The sequence below is a fragment of the Nymphaea colorata genome, chromosome 3 (genome assembly GCF_008831285.2).
Source record: "Nymphaea colorata isolate Beijing-Zhang1983 chromosome 3, ASM883128v2, whole genome shotgun sequence".
NCBI lineage: Eukaryota > Viridiplantae > Streptophyta > Magnoliopsida > Nymphaeales > Nymphaeaceae > Nymphaea > Nymphaea colorata.
In genome coordinates this window covers 27,130,946-27,147,467 of record NC_045140.1, presented here as the reverse complement: position 1 = coordinate 27,147,467, position 16,522 = coordinate 27,130,946, and the positions used below count along the sequence as shown (strand labels likewise).

The window sequence follows — 16,522 nt, the reverse complement described above, 5'->3', positions numbered from 1 at the left end:
GACACCTAGCCCGCGGCGAATCTTACCTGAAAAAACCCAATAAAAAAGGAGGCCGATTATAAAGGCTAACAGCAAGGGGACGATCGCTTCTATCATCGCGGGTTGTTCTTGGGCTCTGCTGGTTGGTCCACCGTTATTCTTTTAGTTTTCTCCACTGCGTCGAGGGAACTCGGGGAGTTTCGTTTGGTAGGGAAGGACAGAAGGAAGAGGGAGGGAGATGGGCAGGATGGAGGAGGACCCTCTCGATGCGCTGAGGCCGCTCATGGCCGCCTATACCCCTCCTCTGGATGCCCTTATCGTCCCTTCCGAAGACGCTCATCAGGTCCTTCGTTTTCTCTTTGTTCCTTCTCTTTGGGTGCTTGTTTATTTTCATTCATTTGTTCCTTTTCTGTGGCCCGTCGCTTGTCTTTAATTCATCACTAGTTGCGGGATTCACACGTGAAAACCTTTTAAATTGCAAGTCACAGGGTTATACATGCGATCAACGATCACTGGCTTGAGGGATGTATGATGGGTGTTAAAGGATCGCATGCAACAATTGCTCTTTTGTTTGGGTACAATGTATTTTTTTTCCGTCATTCTCTGTGTAGTCCTGTGATCAGGAATCGCGATTCACAAGGCAGCGCAAACGTTTCCTTGTGTTATTTTTGTGCTTCCATACGTGATTTGAACTGAAAAGATTGAAGTTCTTCATCAATGGCATCTGAAACAACTCTCTAGCGAATACTGGAGCGCTCCTCCATGTTTCTCATCACCTCACTCTCTAGCTTCCAGTTTTGCTGCGGTTGTTACGTGGACCATCCTTGATGACTCGGTAGCATTTCTTCTCGACGTGGATAACTGGTCTCTTATTTTGAGCTAAGGCTGTGCTTTTCCTGTTAGCAACTAATTGCACGTTCCTATTTGCTCCTGTGATCACGAGGTATCTACAATATCCTTTAAGCGAAAGATTCCACCTCGTTGAAGGGTTCTGAAAGACCTTTTTTCTATAAGATATTGTGGACATTTTGCAATCTGGCGGATGATTATTGCTTTCCTGAATAACTGCTGACAGGATTTTGTGAAACCAGATGTTGGCATATCTTCTGCAACTTTCACAAGGTAGTTAGACAAGCCACCCAAGCGAATGAAGCAATGACAGGAAACCTTACAAATTCTTGCAACTTAGTAATCACGGACCCATTATAACCATCATGAAATTCATCTTCACTTTGAGCTCTATGCGTTGATAGGTATATCAGGATGGACCTTCTGTTTCTTGTCCTAAAAACTGGTTTTGCAGAAGAATCTGCTAGCTGTAGAGCCATGACTTTTTAATTTACGTGTACCGATGCACTTGATGCTTTTCTGCCTTGTTTCATCAACCAAATTATCAAATTGCAGTTTTTAGGGTTTGACCATGACAAAATTTGATCTGCTTTTCCCGAATGCTTTGTCACATGGCCAAATTACATGCACGTGGTTCAATACTTTGGCCTGCAAATCACAGATGTGGTCTTGCAATTCTGGATGCACTGGACCTTTTAATCCAAATGAATGACTAAAGCAAGAAGGGTTTTAAGCCCTTGCAAATTCAAAATCTAGAACTAGATACTAGCGATCATTGTCGCTGCCACCAAAACTTATTTTCTTTGGGGGGGAGTGTTTGAGTGGAATATCTGCTCTTATAGTCGCTTAAGATTATTTGCTGATTTATCCTTTTAGGTCTTGAAAGTGTTTGTGGTTTTCTTCATCCAAAGACTGTCCATATTTAACAACGCTGTCAATAAATAATTTTTACTTGATCCACAATTTTCATGCTAACCTGATCGGCGTACATTTGAGGTATCTAATTCAGTTGGAATATGCACGTGACTTGTATGTTGTATAGTTTCATCACTGTCATTTACATCAAATGCATCGTAGGTGTATGGTTTCCCAATATCAATGTTTCAGGCTTCAGTCGGTAATCTAGTGCAAACCATTCTCTTTATTGATTCACTAAAAGCTGATATACTTGCCTCCTGCTTCTCCTCTACTACTTGAAGTATTCTGGAGAAAGTGATGGGTTCTAGCCCCCTTTTGCAGTACAAATATAAGCAGTCATTCTGCTAAGATCCTGAGCTAAGTAAGATTCTATGATTGACAAGCAGATCCTACATGGTTGTTGGGGTGCTTGTGCTTTTGACTTGAATCTAATTAACTTCAAGCATCACCTGTGGTGATAGAAAGCACATAATTCAGGCATCCTGTGGTCTTCTTTATGCTTTTTGAAACTTGTGAAAAAAATTCATTTGTAATGGAACCAAGTAAGAGAGAATATCTTAGTTGTTCTCTTCTTTTGACCAAAAAGTGGCAAGCATTTTATGAAATTGCTGACAGTATTTACAAGCTGTTTGGTAAACTGATATTTGCAGAGCGAATATGTGGCAGCATGGGACAAACGGCGTGAATTTGTTAGTGGCTTTACTGGCAGTGCAGGTGATACTTTACTGTTTTTTTTCTTTTTGCCTACATAGGTGTTATTTCCATGCTTTACAGATGATTGGTCCTTTTCACAGTTCTCAAACTTTGTTTTTTTTTGGCTTTGTCTCAAAACTTGGACAATAAAATAATGAATTTGTGTCCAATGTTAATCATGTCAACATCCTTAAGTTTATTTCTTTCATTTAGCATTTCTCTTTTTTTTTTTCCTTATAACTTCAAATTTTGGAGTTACCCCAGGCTTGGCACTTGTAACAATGAATGAGGCTCTATTGTGGACCGATGGGAGATACTTTCTACAAGCATCACAGCAACTGAGTGAACGTTGGAAGCTCATGCGGATTGGAGAGGACCCTGTTGTGGAGGTTTGGCTGGCTAATGTAAGTTTCCTTTTGCTTCAAGTAGCATGAGTAATGGAAATCCATGTTTAAAATATGCCTAGACTTGTCCTTATGCTCAGCAGGTTGCCTAGGCTGGCTGCTTTCATGCTACTTGCCATTTGAAAAATGCCTAAGCCATCACCCAGGGGTCGCCCTAGGCAATCAGTAGCACATTTTTTTTCTCTCCCTTTAACAGCCTATATTTTTTCTTTTTCTTTCTTTCTTTTTCTCCCTCTTCTACTGCTTGGGAATGATTGTTCTTTCCTTTTCTTCTTCTTCTTCTTCTGTTTTGTGCAAATTGACTTTTCTTTATTCTCTTTCATGTTGAGTGCATGCATGTATGTATGAACTTATAGCTAAAGTTCATTTAGTATCATACCTTGATATTTGAAGAGCCATTGGTCATAAAGTATCATACTTTGACATTTATCTGCTGTTTTAGTCATATAAATGGTTTGCAGTATATACATGAATATTTATGAGGATACGTGTTTCCTTTTTTTCCTTTGTTTTGTTAAATTAGTAATTTTAGGCTTTAGTTCAGGGTTTTAGATTTAGAAGTCAGAATTATAGATTTAATAGTTGGTTTGTAAGAAATTAGAAGATTTTTGCATTCTCTAAAACATTGCAAAGCAGTGTTTGTTAAGTTGTAAACTTGCTCTGTTTTTGCTATGTAACCTTTACTTATGCAACCAGATCAAATTTTCTCTTTCAAATTTTTAATTATTTTTGTTATGTTGTTATGGAATGTTTAATGCAAGTGTCGTCGTGCATTTTAATTTGTTTGATATTATAAGTTGATAATGACTCTGATTAGAGGTCCTTGCTCTAATCCCATGGAGGGCACAAAACGAAAGAAAATATAACACAAATTGAATAAAAGCAAAGAAAGGATAAGGGAAGATCAACAAAACAAATTAGGGTTTTTTGTTAATCAAACTTCAATAATCCCCCAAAACAAACAACAGCAACCATGCCCTTTAAATAGGTGATATAATCACTTTTGAATCTTGGATCCACATACAAATCCTAAAGAATGAAATGGCCGAAAGTCAACTAAACAAAATGAAACTCAAAATTAAGCTGATCGAATAAGATTGATCCAATCCATTGGATCCAGATGGGTCTGCCATGCATCAGATAATCATATGTTTTCCATTGAGAACAATTTCAGTTCGGTTGCCACTTTTAAAGCGTATTGTTAGCTTTTTTTTTGTGGCTGCCTAAAACGCCTAAACTGCCTAGGTTTTTGGCTCAATTCACTGCCTATGTAACATGTACTTGAGAATGGTTGTGGCTGGCATCTTCGTGTCACTAGGGAAATTTTTAGGTATGCTAGATCAACTGCATATGTTTCAGATAGAGTCTGGGTCAGATCCAGTTTGATCTGAAGTTTTAAACATAATTTTTTTGTTAGAAACGATGTTTTTAATTTTAATGGAATTATGTAAAAGAACTATTGAACTTATAACCTATGTCATTTGGTGCATTAAATGTGAACTTATAAATTGTTTTGCTTCAATTTTGTGGAGAACACACACACACACACACACACACACATATATATATATATATACACACACACACACACCTTCATAGCCACATTGTTTAGAATTACCATGTCTGAAACCATACCTCCATACTCGCACCTGCACCCCCACCTGCACCTGTACCCACACCAATGTGCTTAGCCCATTGCCTAGGTGATTTTAACAACATAGCTGGAAATTATCTTTGGTTTAACTTGATATGAGTTGTTCTATTGGTACACATATGAGAAATGGACTCTTGCTTCTTATGTCATCTTCAAACATTTTGCATCATGCGTAAAACATTGAAATCATCTTTCTGGATTTGATTTTTGCTAGATTAATGGTCCTTTAATTGTATTTTCCCCTGGTTTCCCTCATCACTAGATGAGAATCATGAGATATAGGAGCCTTATTTAATGGAAATTTGATTTTGTTTCAGAATCTGGAGAAGGGATGCACTGTTGGGATTGACCCTTGGTGCGTATCTATAGAAACTGCACAAAAATGGGAGGGTTCTTTGGTCAAGGCTGGAGTGAAACTGATTCAGTTATCAACCAATTTGGTAGATCAAATTTGGAAAAGCCGGCCTGTGCCGGACTTCCACCCTGTATCTATACAACCATTGAAATTTGCTGGCCGTAGTGTTGAAGAGAAGGTAAACGATTTAAGGATGAAGCTTGCACAAGAAAAAGCTTGCGGAATTGTTGTTGCAGCTCTTGATGAGGTGCTGTTTTTACCTTTATTCTGGTCATTGTTTTCAATTTTACCATGTTGAGCCCTTCATAACAAGCACATTTTATTCATCTTTTTCTTTTTCAACGCCTTATTCAGGTTGCTTGGTTATATAACATTCGGGGGAATGATGTGTCTTATAATCCTGTTGTCCATGCATTCGCAATAGTAACTTGGAGTTCAGCTTTCTTTTATGTGGACAAGAGAAAAATCATTCCTGAGGTTTGCCCTTCTGATAGATGTCTGCTATAGCTTTCATTTATTAATCTAAACTGAACTTTGAATGCTCATGGAATATTGTTGAAAATTGGGCACAGAAGAATCTGAATGTCAATCTTGATCATGCTTCATGGTAACAATTTCCTCCTGAGAAATAGTGTAATTGCTTTACTTGGAGCTTCCTCATTCGTTTACTTCTTTGTGGTGGCTTTGTGCAGACAGCACTTGGAAGGTTCAATATGAAATTATCTTTATGATAGGGATGAGATCACAGTTAAAAAATTTTAAACTAGGAGCTAATTTTTCAAATGCACTTGTTTGTAATCTTGTGGTGAGACATGGAAGTAACCTCTTCTTCATGTTTTGAGGTTCTTTTCAAACAATTTTAAAGCTTTTAAGTGGCATTGATTTAAAGGGATCAGATGGTGCACGATGATCCACTCACTACCACAATGGTATATATCTCTTACAAGGCTAAACAGTCTACAGTCTACACCACTGTGATAGGTTTCCTTTTGAAGGATGGATAGCTTTTTCCTGTACATACATATGTCCTGGTGATGGGCATAAATCCATATTATGCAGAAAAGCCCATTATGAGGCTATTTTCATTTCCTCTGGTTCATTATCAAAGTGAGAAGTGCTGCAATGTTGGCTGGATGAGATAATAGTAAAGCGAGGTGATAGGATTTCCCAAAAACACAAGTTTAGACTTTAGAGTTTAGTTAATGTGTATGGGCAAGTAGAACATAATTGTGGAATTTTCTCTTAGCAGAACTGGAAAAAGCAAATGTAGGCAACACAATCGGTGATCTGCTTTTTCCATAAAAATAGTTAGTGGATGTCTCTCTATCTCTCATGGTTTTCACATTCCTGAAACCACCTAAATAACTCTTTTGCTTATGCTAAACAAAGCAAAAGCAAATGATCGTATGCAATGATCTTAGTGTCATTCATTGCTTTATTATAAAGAAATGGAGCTTTTGCATCAGACTTGTTACCTTCACTAGTTGGAAGGCAGTTATATTTTTGATGCATCAGCATTACAAGGTTCCCTTTTCATTTCATGCAGGAAGTGTAAACTTATGTAGTGTACACTGGTTTTATGTGTCTTAATATTTGCTCAAGAACCATCGTGAGTGTGTTCTAAGCAAGAAAATCTTGCATTCTTTACCCATTTCTCTTTGTATATGAAGACTAGGAGCTTGAGCTTTCTCTTTTGTTTCAGCCGACCAATGCATTGATGCAACATTGACTGTTTCTCTCCTTGCTGTAGATATATAAGTATTTCTGTGAAAATGGAATCGAGGTTAAGGATTATGGTGCTGTGGTATCAGATGTACTATTGCTTGCATCTCGTCAACTGATATGCACATCAGATGTCAAGTCTCAAACTGAAGTTCAGAAATATGAAGAAAATAAGCATAATCTTATATGGATGGACCCTGGCTCATGCTGTTTTGCCTTGTATTCTAACCTTCCATCTGATCAAGTTCTTCTCCAGCAGTCTCCTCTGGCTCTTGCAAAGGCTATCAAGGTAGCTTGGGCTTTTGATAGTAGCTCTGTCGGAGAATTTTTTTTTTCAAAACTAATTTAGATGCTTCCATTTTCAAAGGAAAGCTATTTTGGGATTCTAGTTTTTATGAAGCATTTAGTCATGTCACAAGCTTTCTTGGTTTGCATGAACTCACTGTGCTGTCTTGGCCGTTAGAATCCCGATGAGTTGGATGGACTAAGAAATGCACATATCCGGGATGGTGCAGCAGTTGTCAAGTACCTTGCTTGGCTTGATCATAAGGTTATGACCTTCTCACAGTAATTTTTAAATTAGCCTTCTGTCTTCCCATCTTTAGTGACTGTCTCATATTGTCCTGGTATATAAGCAACCATCACCGATATTTCTTATAGTGTTGCTTTCCTTTACTTCTCTTCTAAACATTTGTTTAATTTGTGTTGTTAATAGTTAATACCACTTGTTAACTTTTTATTGGTGGAAGTGTGTCAAATAGGAAATTTTGTTTGTATGTATTGTGAATGCCAGTTGTTATGGATGGAAGTAAGTCAAATGTGAAACTTATGATGCCATCTGTCACGTGTCGCAGATAATGGCAATTGACAAGTTTATCTAATTTTTTAGCCCAAGTATCATTGATTTGATCCTCGAAATGCATTAGCCCCTACTAAATTAAATTAAGTACAGTAGTTAAAGCAGAGCCACCGTGCTATCTCTGATATGTAATGCGCCAAAACTTTTCTTGAACTTGACAGTTACTGAAGGACATTCCTCAAACTGTAAGTGCTAAAAACATGAGTACTGAACGAGCCATATTCAGTCTCAAATGATTAAGAGTACTCATTTCATCTCTTGGATGAGAAAGCATCAGTATTTGTTGAAAGAAAGACACTGCAAAACCTGTTATTTCATATGCTCTTTTATTATTTTCTTTTAATTCTTGGAATTTTGTGATTTTTTTGACATTATCTTAAGGTCTTAGAGAAGAAATCCTAAGAAAATCCCTGCCGCAGAAGAACTCAAACTGCATTGGCCATTGTCATATGTTCACACGAACACACAAACACATGTCTGCTGTGCACCTGTATTAGACATACAGAAAGTAACTTTATGTTCTAAAATGTTGGTACTATATGACATGATTCTTTCATCACTTCATTCAGACAATCTAAATATAAGACGGATGCTTGCTATCCTTATGTGCTCTAAGCTTCCTATGTTAGACCTCCGGATACAAGTGTTTGGTCTACTACAGTAAAGAGCGCATTGGAACCTGTGCTTGGAAGGTCCACATATATGAGTGTATTGTATCAACAAATGGGGGAAAGACCTTTCATTTAAATGACCCTGAAACCAAAGTAAAAGAATACAGCACTAATATTATGAAAAGTGAAAAAGGATTAATGTAGTAAAACATAGAAAAAAAAAATCAAATTCCATGCACTGGGAACATGCAAATGCTTTGAAGAACAGTGCAAATATTATAAGCTAGTGACAACATATGATTAACAAAACATGGCAATAATCACATTGGAACTAAAATATGTTGTTCATGTTTGTTAGGATTCATGAGAAGATTTGTTGGATACCAACTTCTTGAAAATAAAAGTATATCTGATGTTGTAATGTCTACATGTAAAAGTTGGTTTACCTTCTAAAACTGAATGTTTAAATGAAATAAGTAAAATTCCATTGGATAATTTTTTTTTCATAAAATTCCATTGGAAATGGAATAAGTAAAAATTAAACTATTGAAAACAAGATCCACGTGCATAAACTATAATTTTCATTAGCTACTTGCTCTTTTGCATCATCATGTCAGAGCTTCCTTGGAACTTGGTTTCTTTTACATTTTTGTTTGCTATGATTTTCTCCCTTCCTGCATTTTTTGTGAAAAAGGCCAGCTCCTAATAATTTACCATGATCTATAAGTGGTTTCAATGGTCTGTTGTCTTTGCAATTATTCATGCCATTGGCATTGAAGAGATCCTTAATTTGCTGCTCTCTGAATATTTACTTGAAGATCTCTCCTTGTACCAGTGTTGAGTGCCTTTTCCATTGCACTTAAGTGCTATTGGTTTTTTAATATGCAGATGCAAGAGATCTATGGTGCTTCTGGTTACTTTTCAGAGTCAAAAGAAGGAAGCAAAACAATGAAGCTGTAAGTAGCTGTCTGTTTCCTGTTGATCTGCTTACATATTCATTGATATTTGTCTTTGTTAATGCTTCATGAAACTTGTCATATGCTGAAGATTGTTGTCTCTTAGCAGATGTCACGTCCCAGTGGTAATCTTCTGCTAGGCAACACTTTTTGATATTCGTTCATTAGGCGTGCCCTTGTTGGTTGAGTTGATTGTTTTGACATGTAACCTTTCTTTTCATTAAAAATCTGCAGAAGTGATGAAAAGTTGACAGAAGTGTCTGTGAGTGATGCGTTGGAGGGTTTTCGTGCCAAGCAAAAGGTAAACTTTCATATCAATGTAAACTAGATGGTCCAGAGATTTCTATTTGTTTGTTAATATATGTTTCAAATGGATTATAAATACTGGAAAACATCTTTTGGATATTTGACAACTCACCTAAATGGTGGAACAAAGAATTGGCTGTTTTAGTGGACATATCTTTGCACCCTTTGGGCCTTTATGATTTTCATCAAACATTTACTTTATGAAAATTGTCAGTGGTTTATGTTTAATGGTGCCAATGAAGTTGATTGTAATCAAGGTCCTTCATAATTTCTCTAGAGAGACTGATCTTCTCTTAACATGGACATTTGCAGCTTTTCAAGGGATTGAGCTTTCCAACCATTTCATCTGTGGGTCCAAATGCAGCTATTATACATTACTCACCAGAGGAGAAGACTTGTGCAGAAATGGATCCTGACAGCATTTATCTGGTTGATTCAGGAGCACAGGTTTGTCCATTACCTGTTTAAGTTGTTTCTTTTTCTGCACTTGTCAGTTGTGCATACAGTTGGAAGTTTTATAATGCTAACATGTTACTGGTATGTATGAAGTATCAAGATGGAACAACAGATATAACAAGGACTGTACACTTTGGCAAGCCATCAACTCATGAGAAAGCATGCTATACTGCAGTAAGTGGTTCCTGTTGACCCTTGTGTGTGGCTTTTACCTCTCTGATTGAATGATAGATGTGTATTTGACCTGCCAATCCCATTGGTTAGTGATGTACATAAATATAATGTATTTGAGCTACGCAGCAATTAGCATGCACATGGATATCAAAGGCAAAATCAGTTTTTTTTTTCAAGAAGTTTTGGTTTGTGGAGGGTGGTGTTGGGGGGCAGCATCCAGGACATGGCCACTGTTAGTTCCCCTTGGCTCTACCCTGATTGATATCCTTTTTCACTGTTTTTCGTTGATTTTTGAATCTGAAAATGACTGTAAGTCTGTTCGTTCTTTCTTTTTTTTTGTTTTCTTCTTTTTTCTGAGTATGTTTCTTCTTATGCTCCCCATGTGGTTAGGAGTGCTAGGTGGGAGACCCCAAAAAGGCTTAGATGGGGGCCTAGGTGGTCTTATTTGACTGAAAATGTAGGGAAGAATGAGAAAGAAGTAAGAGAAGAAAAGAAAAAAAAAAAGGAAATTCCTCCATCTTAAGTAATATGTACAACAAAAAGAATTAGATTTTTTAGAGTTAAATTTTAAGAAAATTGTTTGGGGCACCTAAGTGTGATTTTGACTGCATACATTACATGCTTCCTTGTAGCCAACTGGCCATCTACATTGTTGATTTTGGGGGTCTGTTAGTTTGGTTCAAGTTCCTCTGCCATTATTCTGGTTCTTCCCATCAACAGTTTTCCTCTGCCATTATTCTGGTTCCTCCCATCAACAGTTGGCAACTCTGCACTGGAATTGGAGAAGTTCATGACCACTGATCTAACTTCAATTCTCAATTAAAACTGTCTCATTTAATCACATTGTAAAGACGAGGGTCGTAAAATTTGCTGAATCAGGAAAAATTTCGAAGATGTTCAAAAAAGAAAAACCATGTTTGCATAAGAATGATATCTTTGGTATCCCTTACATGAATAGCGATGTCTTCTAATGCAAGTATTATTCATGTAGTAATTTGTAGTGCAAATGTCATTGCACTTACAAAATGCTGAAGCATGCATTGAAATGTTGTTTTTTTGAAGTAGCATATCACGTCCAACATATGATTTATTTGAATTTTAAACATATTAAGATGTGTCTTTAGATTCTTAGGATATACATATGCACATATGACGTGTCTGCTTGCCCACTTGTTGATCATTTTTCAAATTTTTGTGACGTGTGATTTTATCTGTATCCTAGTGCGTACCTATGCTGGCACCTACATGAGGTTACTTATATTAGAGCCTACTAGCAGCTTTACTAGTTGCAATGCAAATGCACAAAACCCTTTCTGAAATAAGTTTCTAGATAATAACCTTTGTTCTAAAATTTTTGTAACAATTATTTATTTAAGGAAATTCAATTTGTTGATCTTATGAACTTGTGGAACTGCTAAAAAGTTCTGTTATTATTCTAATTTTATTCATCCAATGGTTGTTTTCCATTTTAATTGGTACTTGTTGCCATACAGATTTTACAATTTTGCTGTTTATTTTGGATTTTGTACCGATCACTGGTTTTGTGACTAAATTAGGTCCTTAAGGGGCACATAGGATTGGATACTGCTATCTTTCCTAATGGAACTACAGGTACTATCTTTTATATATTTTGGTAAAGTATCCTTGTTTGTCTACTTTAGCAGCATTAATGAATGGAAATGCTAATGCTTTCTAAGTGGGTCCAAAATGAACCTTGCAGGCCATGCTTTGGATATTCTTGCACGGGTGCCGCTTTGGAGGGATGGACTTGATTATCGTCATGGTACTGGTCATGGGATTGGATCATACCTGAACGTCCATGAAGGTTAGTTAATTAATTAAATCTTAAAGTCATGTAAACTGGTTTTAATATGCTTAGAAATGCTTGGGCATTTTATTTTCTATGTGAGCCCTATTTAACGTAATCCGTAGTCAAGTTCAAACTATTTGGTTCAGCTTTGTTGTGTTTCAAACAGGTCCCCACTTAATCAGTTTCCGGCCTCATGCTCGAAATGTTCCGCTACAAGCTTCAATGACGGTAACTGATGGTGAGTAGCTTATGTTACTGTTCGTCTGCTTCGAAGTCTTAAGTCTTGGGATGAATATTCTTTGTGTTAAAATAATTTAGTTCAGAAACATACTCCTTGTCAATCAGATGCAAAGAAAATGCATCAGTCTGGTTGGATCTTTCCATGGTTCACTTTCACAGAATGACCACAGGTTTATGTGTGTTTTAGAAGTGAATTTCTATGATGCTGCATGCGTTTGATATCTTAAATTGTTAAGAACATGTTTTCTTTATGCAGAAAGTTTTTCCCAGAATACTTCATAGGTTGTGAATTACCTATTCACCTTCTTTTCGATTTTGACTGCTACTTGTAATTTTTCATCAAGTATCTAAAATTGAGATCCAAACTAATTTAGAAGAGAACCTAAATTACACAGACGACCCATGTTAATCCATGACATTGCTAGTACCACATGGTTTTTGAGGTGCATAAAGTTATCCAAGAGGATATGTACGTCAAAACTCAAGTATGAAGTGGTAATTTGCATATTAGTTCCAGTGATTGAATTTCTTCCTCTTAGCTACTGAAAAGTGCTAGTTCCTATGCTTACGGAAAATCAAACTGTAAAGAGCTGTTATTTGATTGGCTTTTGCTGCTTGAAACAATGAGGTTGGTGCAACTACTCATAAATATCAATCTCAGGTTTCTATGAGCAGGTTTTTTTTTTTTGGGTATTGATTGCAATTTTTTTCCTTAGAAAATATTGGGAATCAAAATTAGAAATAGAAAAACTGAGTTTTTCACTAATTTTCTTACAAAAATTGAAAGTAATCATTAATTGTTAACAAGCCTAAGAATACTCTTTTTTTTTTCAATTTCTTTGGCATTTTTAAGATATCAAGGTTTGATTGGCTTTTGCTGCTTGAAACAATGAGGTTGGTGTAACTACTCATAAATATCAATCTCAGGTTTCTATGAGCAGGTTTTTTTTTTTTTTGGGTATTGATTGCAATTTTTTTCCTTAGAAAATATTGGGAATCAAAATTAGAAATAGAAAAACTGAGTTTTTCACTAATTTTCTTACAAAAATTGAAAGTAATCATTAATTGTTAACAAACCTAAGAATACTCTTCTTTTTTTCAATTTCTTTGGCATTTTTAAGATATCAAGGCTTTCTTATGTTTGTTTGTTTATTTTATCTTTATTCGTTTTTTTAAACAGAGGTTGCTGGCTATGTGACTCTGTAGCCAAGAATTTGATTTTTGAAAAGGTTTATATAACTGTGTTATTCTACACAAGAAAAGTATGACACTCTTTATCCCTTGCCGGCAAGTCGAACAGTTCTGATACCCACGTATCTTCACGCGGAGGAAATCATATTACTCGTGTTAGAAAAATGCAGAGTATATAATGGTCTTACATTATTGCTTCAAATAAGAAATTCATAGAAAGTGGTTAATCTTGTCACTCATGGTGTTCATTATTCTAAATGCTGTGCTGGCATGCATAATCAAATGCCTGCTGAGTTAACTTGCCTCAAATTTTATCTGATGCATATGGGCGTCCACGTTGGCTGTATCTTGGTCCATGATTTTAGACCTGATATATATTTTCCAGAGCCTGGCTACTATGAGGATGGGAATTTTGGCATAAGATTGGAGAATGTGCTCATAGTCAAGGAGGCTGAGACAAAATATAATTTTGGAGACAAGGGCTATCTATCCTTTGAGCACATAACATGGGTAAGAAGAATGCTTTTTTCTCTAATATCCATATTAAAGTACGTTCTTCACATGATCGGTTAACTTAGCTGCCTGTTTCTTTTCATCGCTCTGCATAACCTGACTGCAAGCATTCTTAAAAGCATAACAAAGAGAAGAGTAGATGGCTGATGTTCCCAGTAATTCTGCTGTTAATACCAACCTTTTCTCCATATTTGGTCTAATGAATGCGAAATTAAAGTATCATCGCATTGTTTTTTATGTATGGACTATGGAGACTAAAGGTTAATGAGGTTAAGCAGTTCTTCTTGCACATTTGTTTAATCAATCAAAAGTACAACTGGTTGAATGTGAGGCTTCCCCTCTACTATTTTCAGTCTGAAATATTTAACCTCCCAAGATTATTCATCATGAATTTCCCACCTACCACTGGATGTATTTGGTGCAATCATTCGAATTCTTTGTAATATCATGTTATCAAAATGCATCATAGTTTCTTTTTGCTTGCTTTTATGGTCATATATTGGACTATGAATGCTGTCTCAGTTAGTTGCTTCTGTTTTTTATAAGGTTTATGTAAATAATTGAAAATCATATCAAACCGCTCATGGTTTATCTATAAACTAGTCTTTTGAGAAAGAAAACCTCCCTGATTGAGGTCCTTGATGTCTCTTGTCATGAAATCAAATAGCTTACTTTTTCAGTTTCTTGGTGTTTTTAGGTTTTGCAATTGCTTATGAAATTTTCTTCGCACTCATCCATGTCTATTTGCAACTTAAGACTCCACGGTGGCAGTGTTTATCGCTTTAGTCTGTCTGAAAGTTTGACCATCCAACATAAGCCACAAGAAGTCTATAACCACAGTACCATTTTATGTTGTGGAATATTTAATTGAGAAAAATATACTTGTTAGAAAAACGCTAGTGCCTTCCTTCTACGAGGTTTCCTGTACCAGGACATATGTTATGGTTTATATTGCATTGACCCCTATTCACTTTGTCTTGAGCTTTTATAACCGACGATATGAAAATAGATCAAACTTCTCTCCTGTTCACTTGCCTCAGGCAAATCGGTGAGCAGAGCACGTGTTGATGCAAGACGAGGCATGAACATATTCTCTGTTGTTGTCCCGTTCTAACTGATGTCTGGTGGTTTCTTTTTCATGTCGTTGGTGCATTTTCAGGTACCTTACCAGAAAAAATTGATGGAGCTGTCAATGCTAACACCTGAGGAGATTGAGTGGGTGAATTCATATCATTCTAAATGTCGAGAAATTTTGGCACCATATTTGGATGAATCAGAGAAGGCATGGCTCAGGAAATCAACAGAGCCCCTTATTGCCAGTGCTTGACGCGTTATGAATAAGAGTCGTTTGGTGGTCATATTCTGCGTTACATTAAATGATGCAACCATAGACCAGGGGCAATTTATTTTGTGTTTTTACGTGTGTTTATTCTGCAGGGAATGTGTATAATTATCATTTGTTCAGGAGATTTAGGATGTTTCTAATTATTCAGAAACTCTTGGAACTGCTTTTTAATAATTAATGTTTCATCCGTTCATGGTGTAGACTTCGTCTACCTACTTTGAGTTAGATGGCCTCCTGCTTCTGCAGAACTACTAAAAAATTCGCGCAATACTCACTAAGAGATCTTTCCTGCCTTTCTAATATCTTTCTGGTGGGCACCTGAATGAACGATTTGTCAAGCACCTTCCTATACTGACCATGTTCAGGCCCTCCTCAGGTCTGCTCGATATCTTGTCAAAGAAAGATATGTGGTCTTATTAAAACAATATGTACCTTTCATATGAATAAGTATGAATCAGCATTTGAATAGCTGGAATTTCAATCTTTGCAGTTGGGGGTAATAACGCAACTAGGGAGGTAATCGGGGGCGTGTCCATTGTTGGTTGAACAGCTGGAATTTACGTGTATCCATTCGAAAGACCCTTGGTCATAAAATTGCCAAATGTTTGTGAATTACTAATTTTTGAATCAAAACACAAGGATCTAGGATCAAATAATTGATCCATCCGAACATTGAAAATAATTGGTCCATACTTCATTCAAAAATCTGTGAACCCGATCTACTCTTTCAACTTGTAAAAGAGCGTCTCTTTGAAAGGTGGTGCACCATAATGTTAAACGTCTATGAGGCCACCAAGGTCCCAGACGCTTGGCCTGGTAGATCAGGCCAGTCATACTAAGACACAATTTAAGTACAAATAGATTGAGTCCTTTATATGCATGATCTGGAGCCCAAACGAGGCCTTTCTAAAATTTATGGCCGATTAGAAGAACCGGTTTTCCAAATTTAAAAGATTTTAGTATTTCTAACGAATTCAAATGCCAGATACTTTGCCCCGAGGAGCATAACATAGACAGGCAGGTTGGAGGTGGATAGGCAGCATGTCTACAGTTTGAATTCCATGGCTTTATGCCCCCATGTCATGGAGAGGGTGAGTATGCTGTGTGCAAGTTGAATTACATGGGGATCCCGCTGTTAGGTTCCAATGTAGCTCTCAACCTTAGGGAAAGGGGAAAAGGGGGGGGGGGGGGGGGGGGGAGGAGATTCGATCTCACTCAGGTGGTAGGACTAATTTCCTGCCGTCGTTGCTTATATGCAATGCTTTGAATAGATGAAAATCAGAATAGGGTAAGTGGGAAACAGGGACGATCTTGCAATAATAGAAAATGACAAAGGGGAAACAAAAAATGACCGAGGAGAAAGCAATTGTTTGCCATCGAACAGATTGGAACCAAAATATCTCTAGAGGGGTAAAGAAAACAATGAAGGAAAGAGGAGCAGGTGCCAGAGTGTGTAGAAGGTTCCAACAGTGCATCCATTATGCGAC

The 16,522-nt window shown here is 36.8% G+C and overlaps 1 protein-coding gene across 1 annotated transcript; it reads left to right on the top strand.

Annotated features, from left to right (window-relative positions):
- LOC116250285 (aminopeptidase P1) lies at positions 1-15,235 on the top strand. Its single transcript, XM_031623906.2, has 16 exons — positions 1-322; positions 2,397-2,460; positions 2,704-2,843; positions 4,815-5,099; positions 5,207-5,329; positions 6,603-6,863; positions 7,038-7,124; positions 8,933-9,000; positions 9,235-9,301; positions 9,619-9,753; positions 9,856-9,936; positions 11,493-11,547; positions 11,657-11,761; positions 11,913-11,984; positions 13,563-13,687; positions 14,850-15,235. Exons 1-16 carry the CDS (start codon positions 218-220, stop codon positions 15,015-15,017), a joined length of 1,941 nt encoding a protein of 646 aa, XP_031479766.1. The 5' UTR covers positions 1-217; the 3' UTR covers positions 15,018-15,235.
- Positions 15,236-16,522: the final 1,287 nt, after the last annotated feature.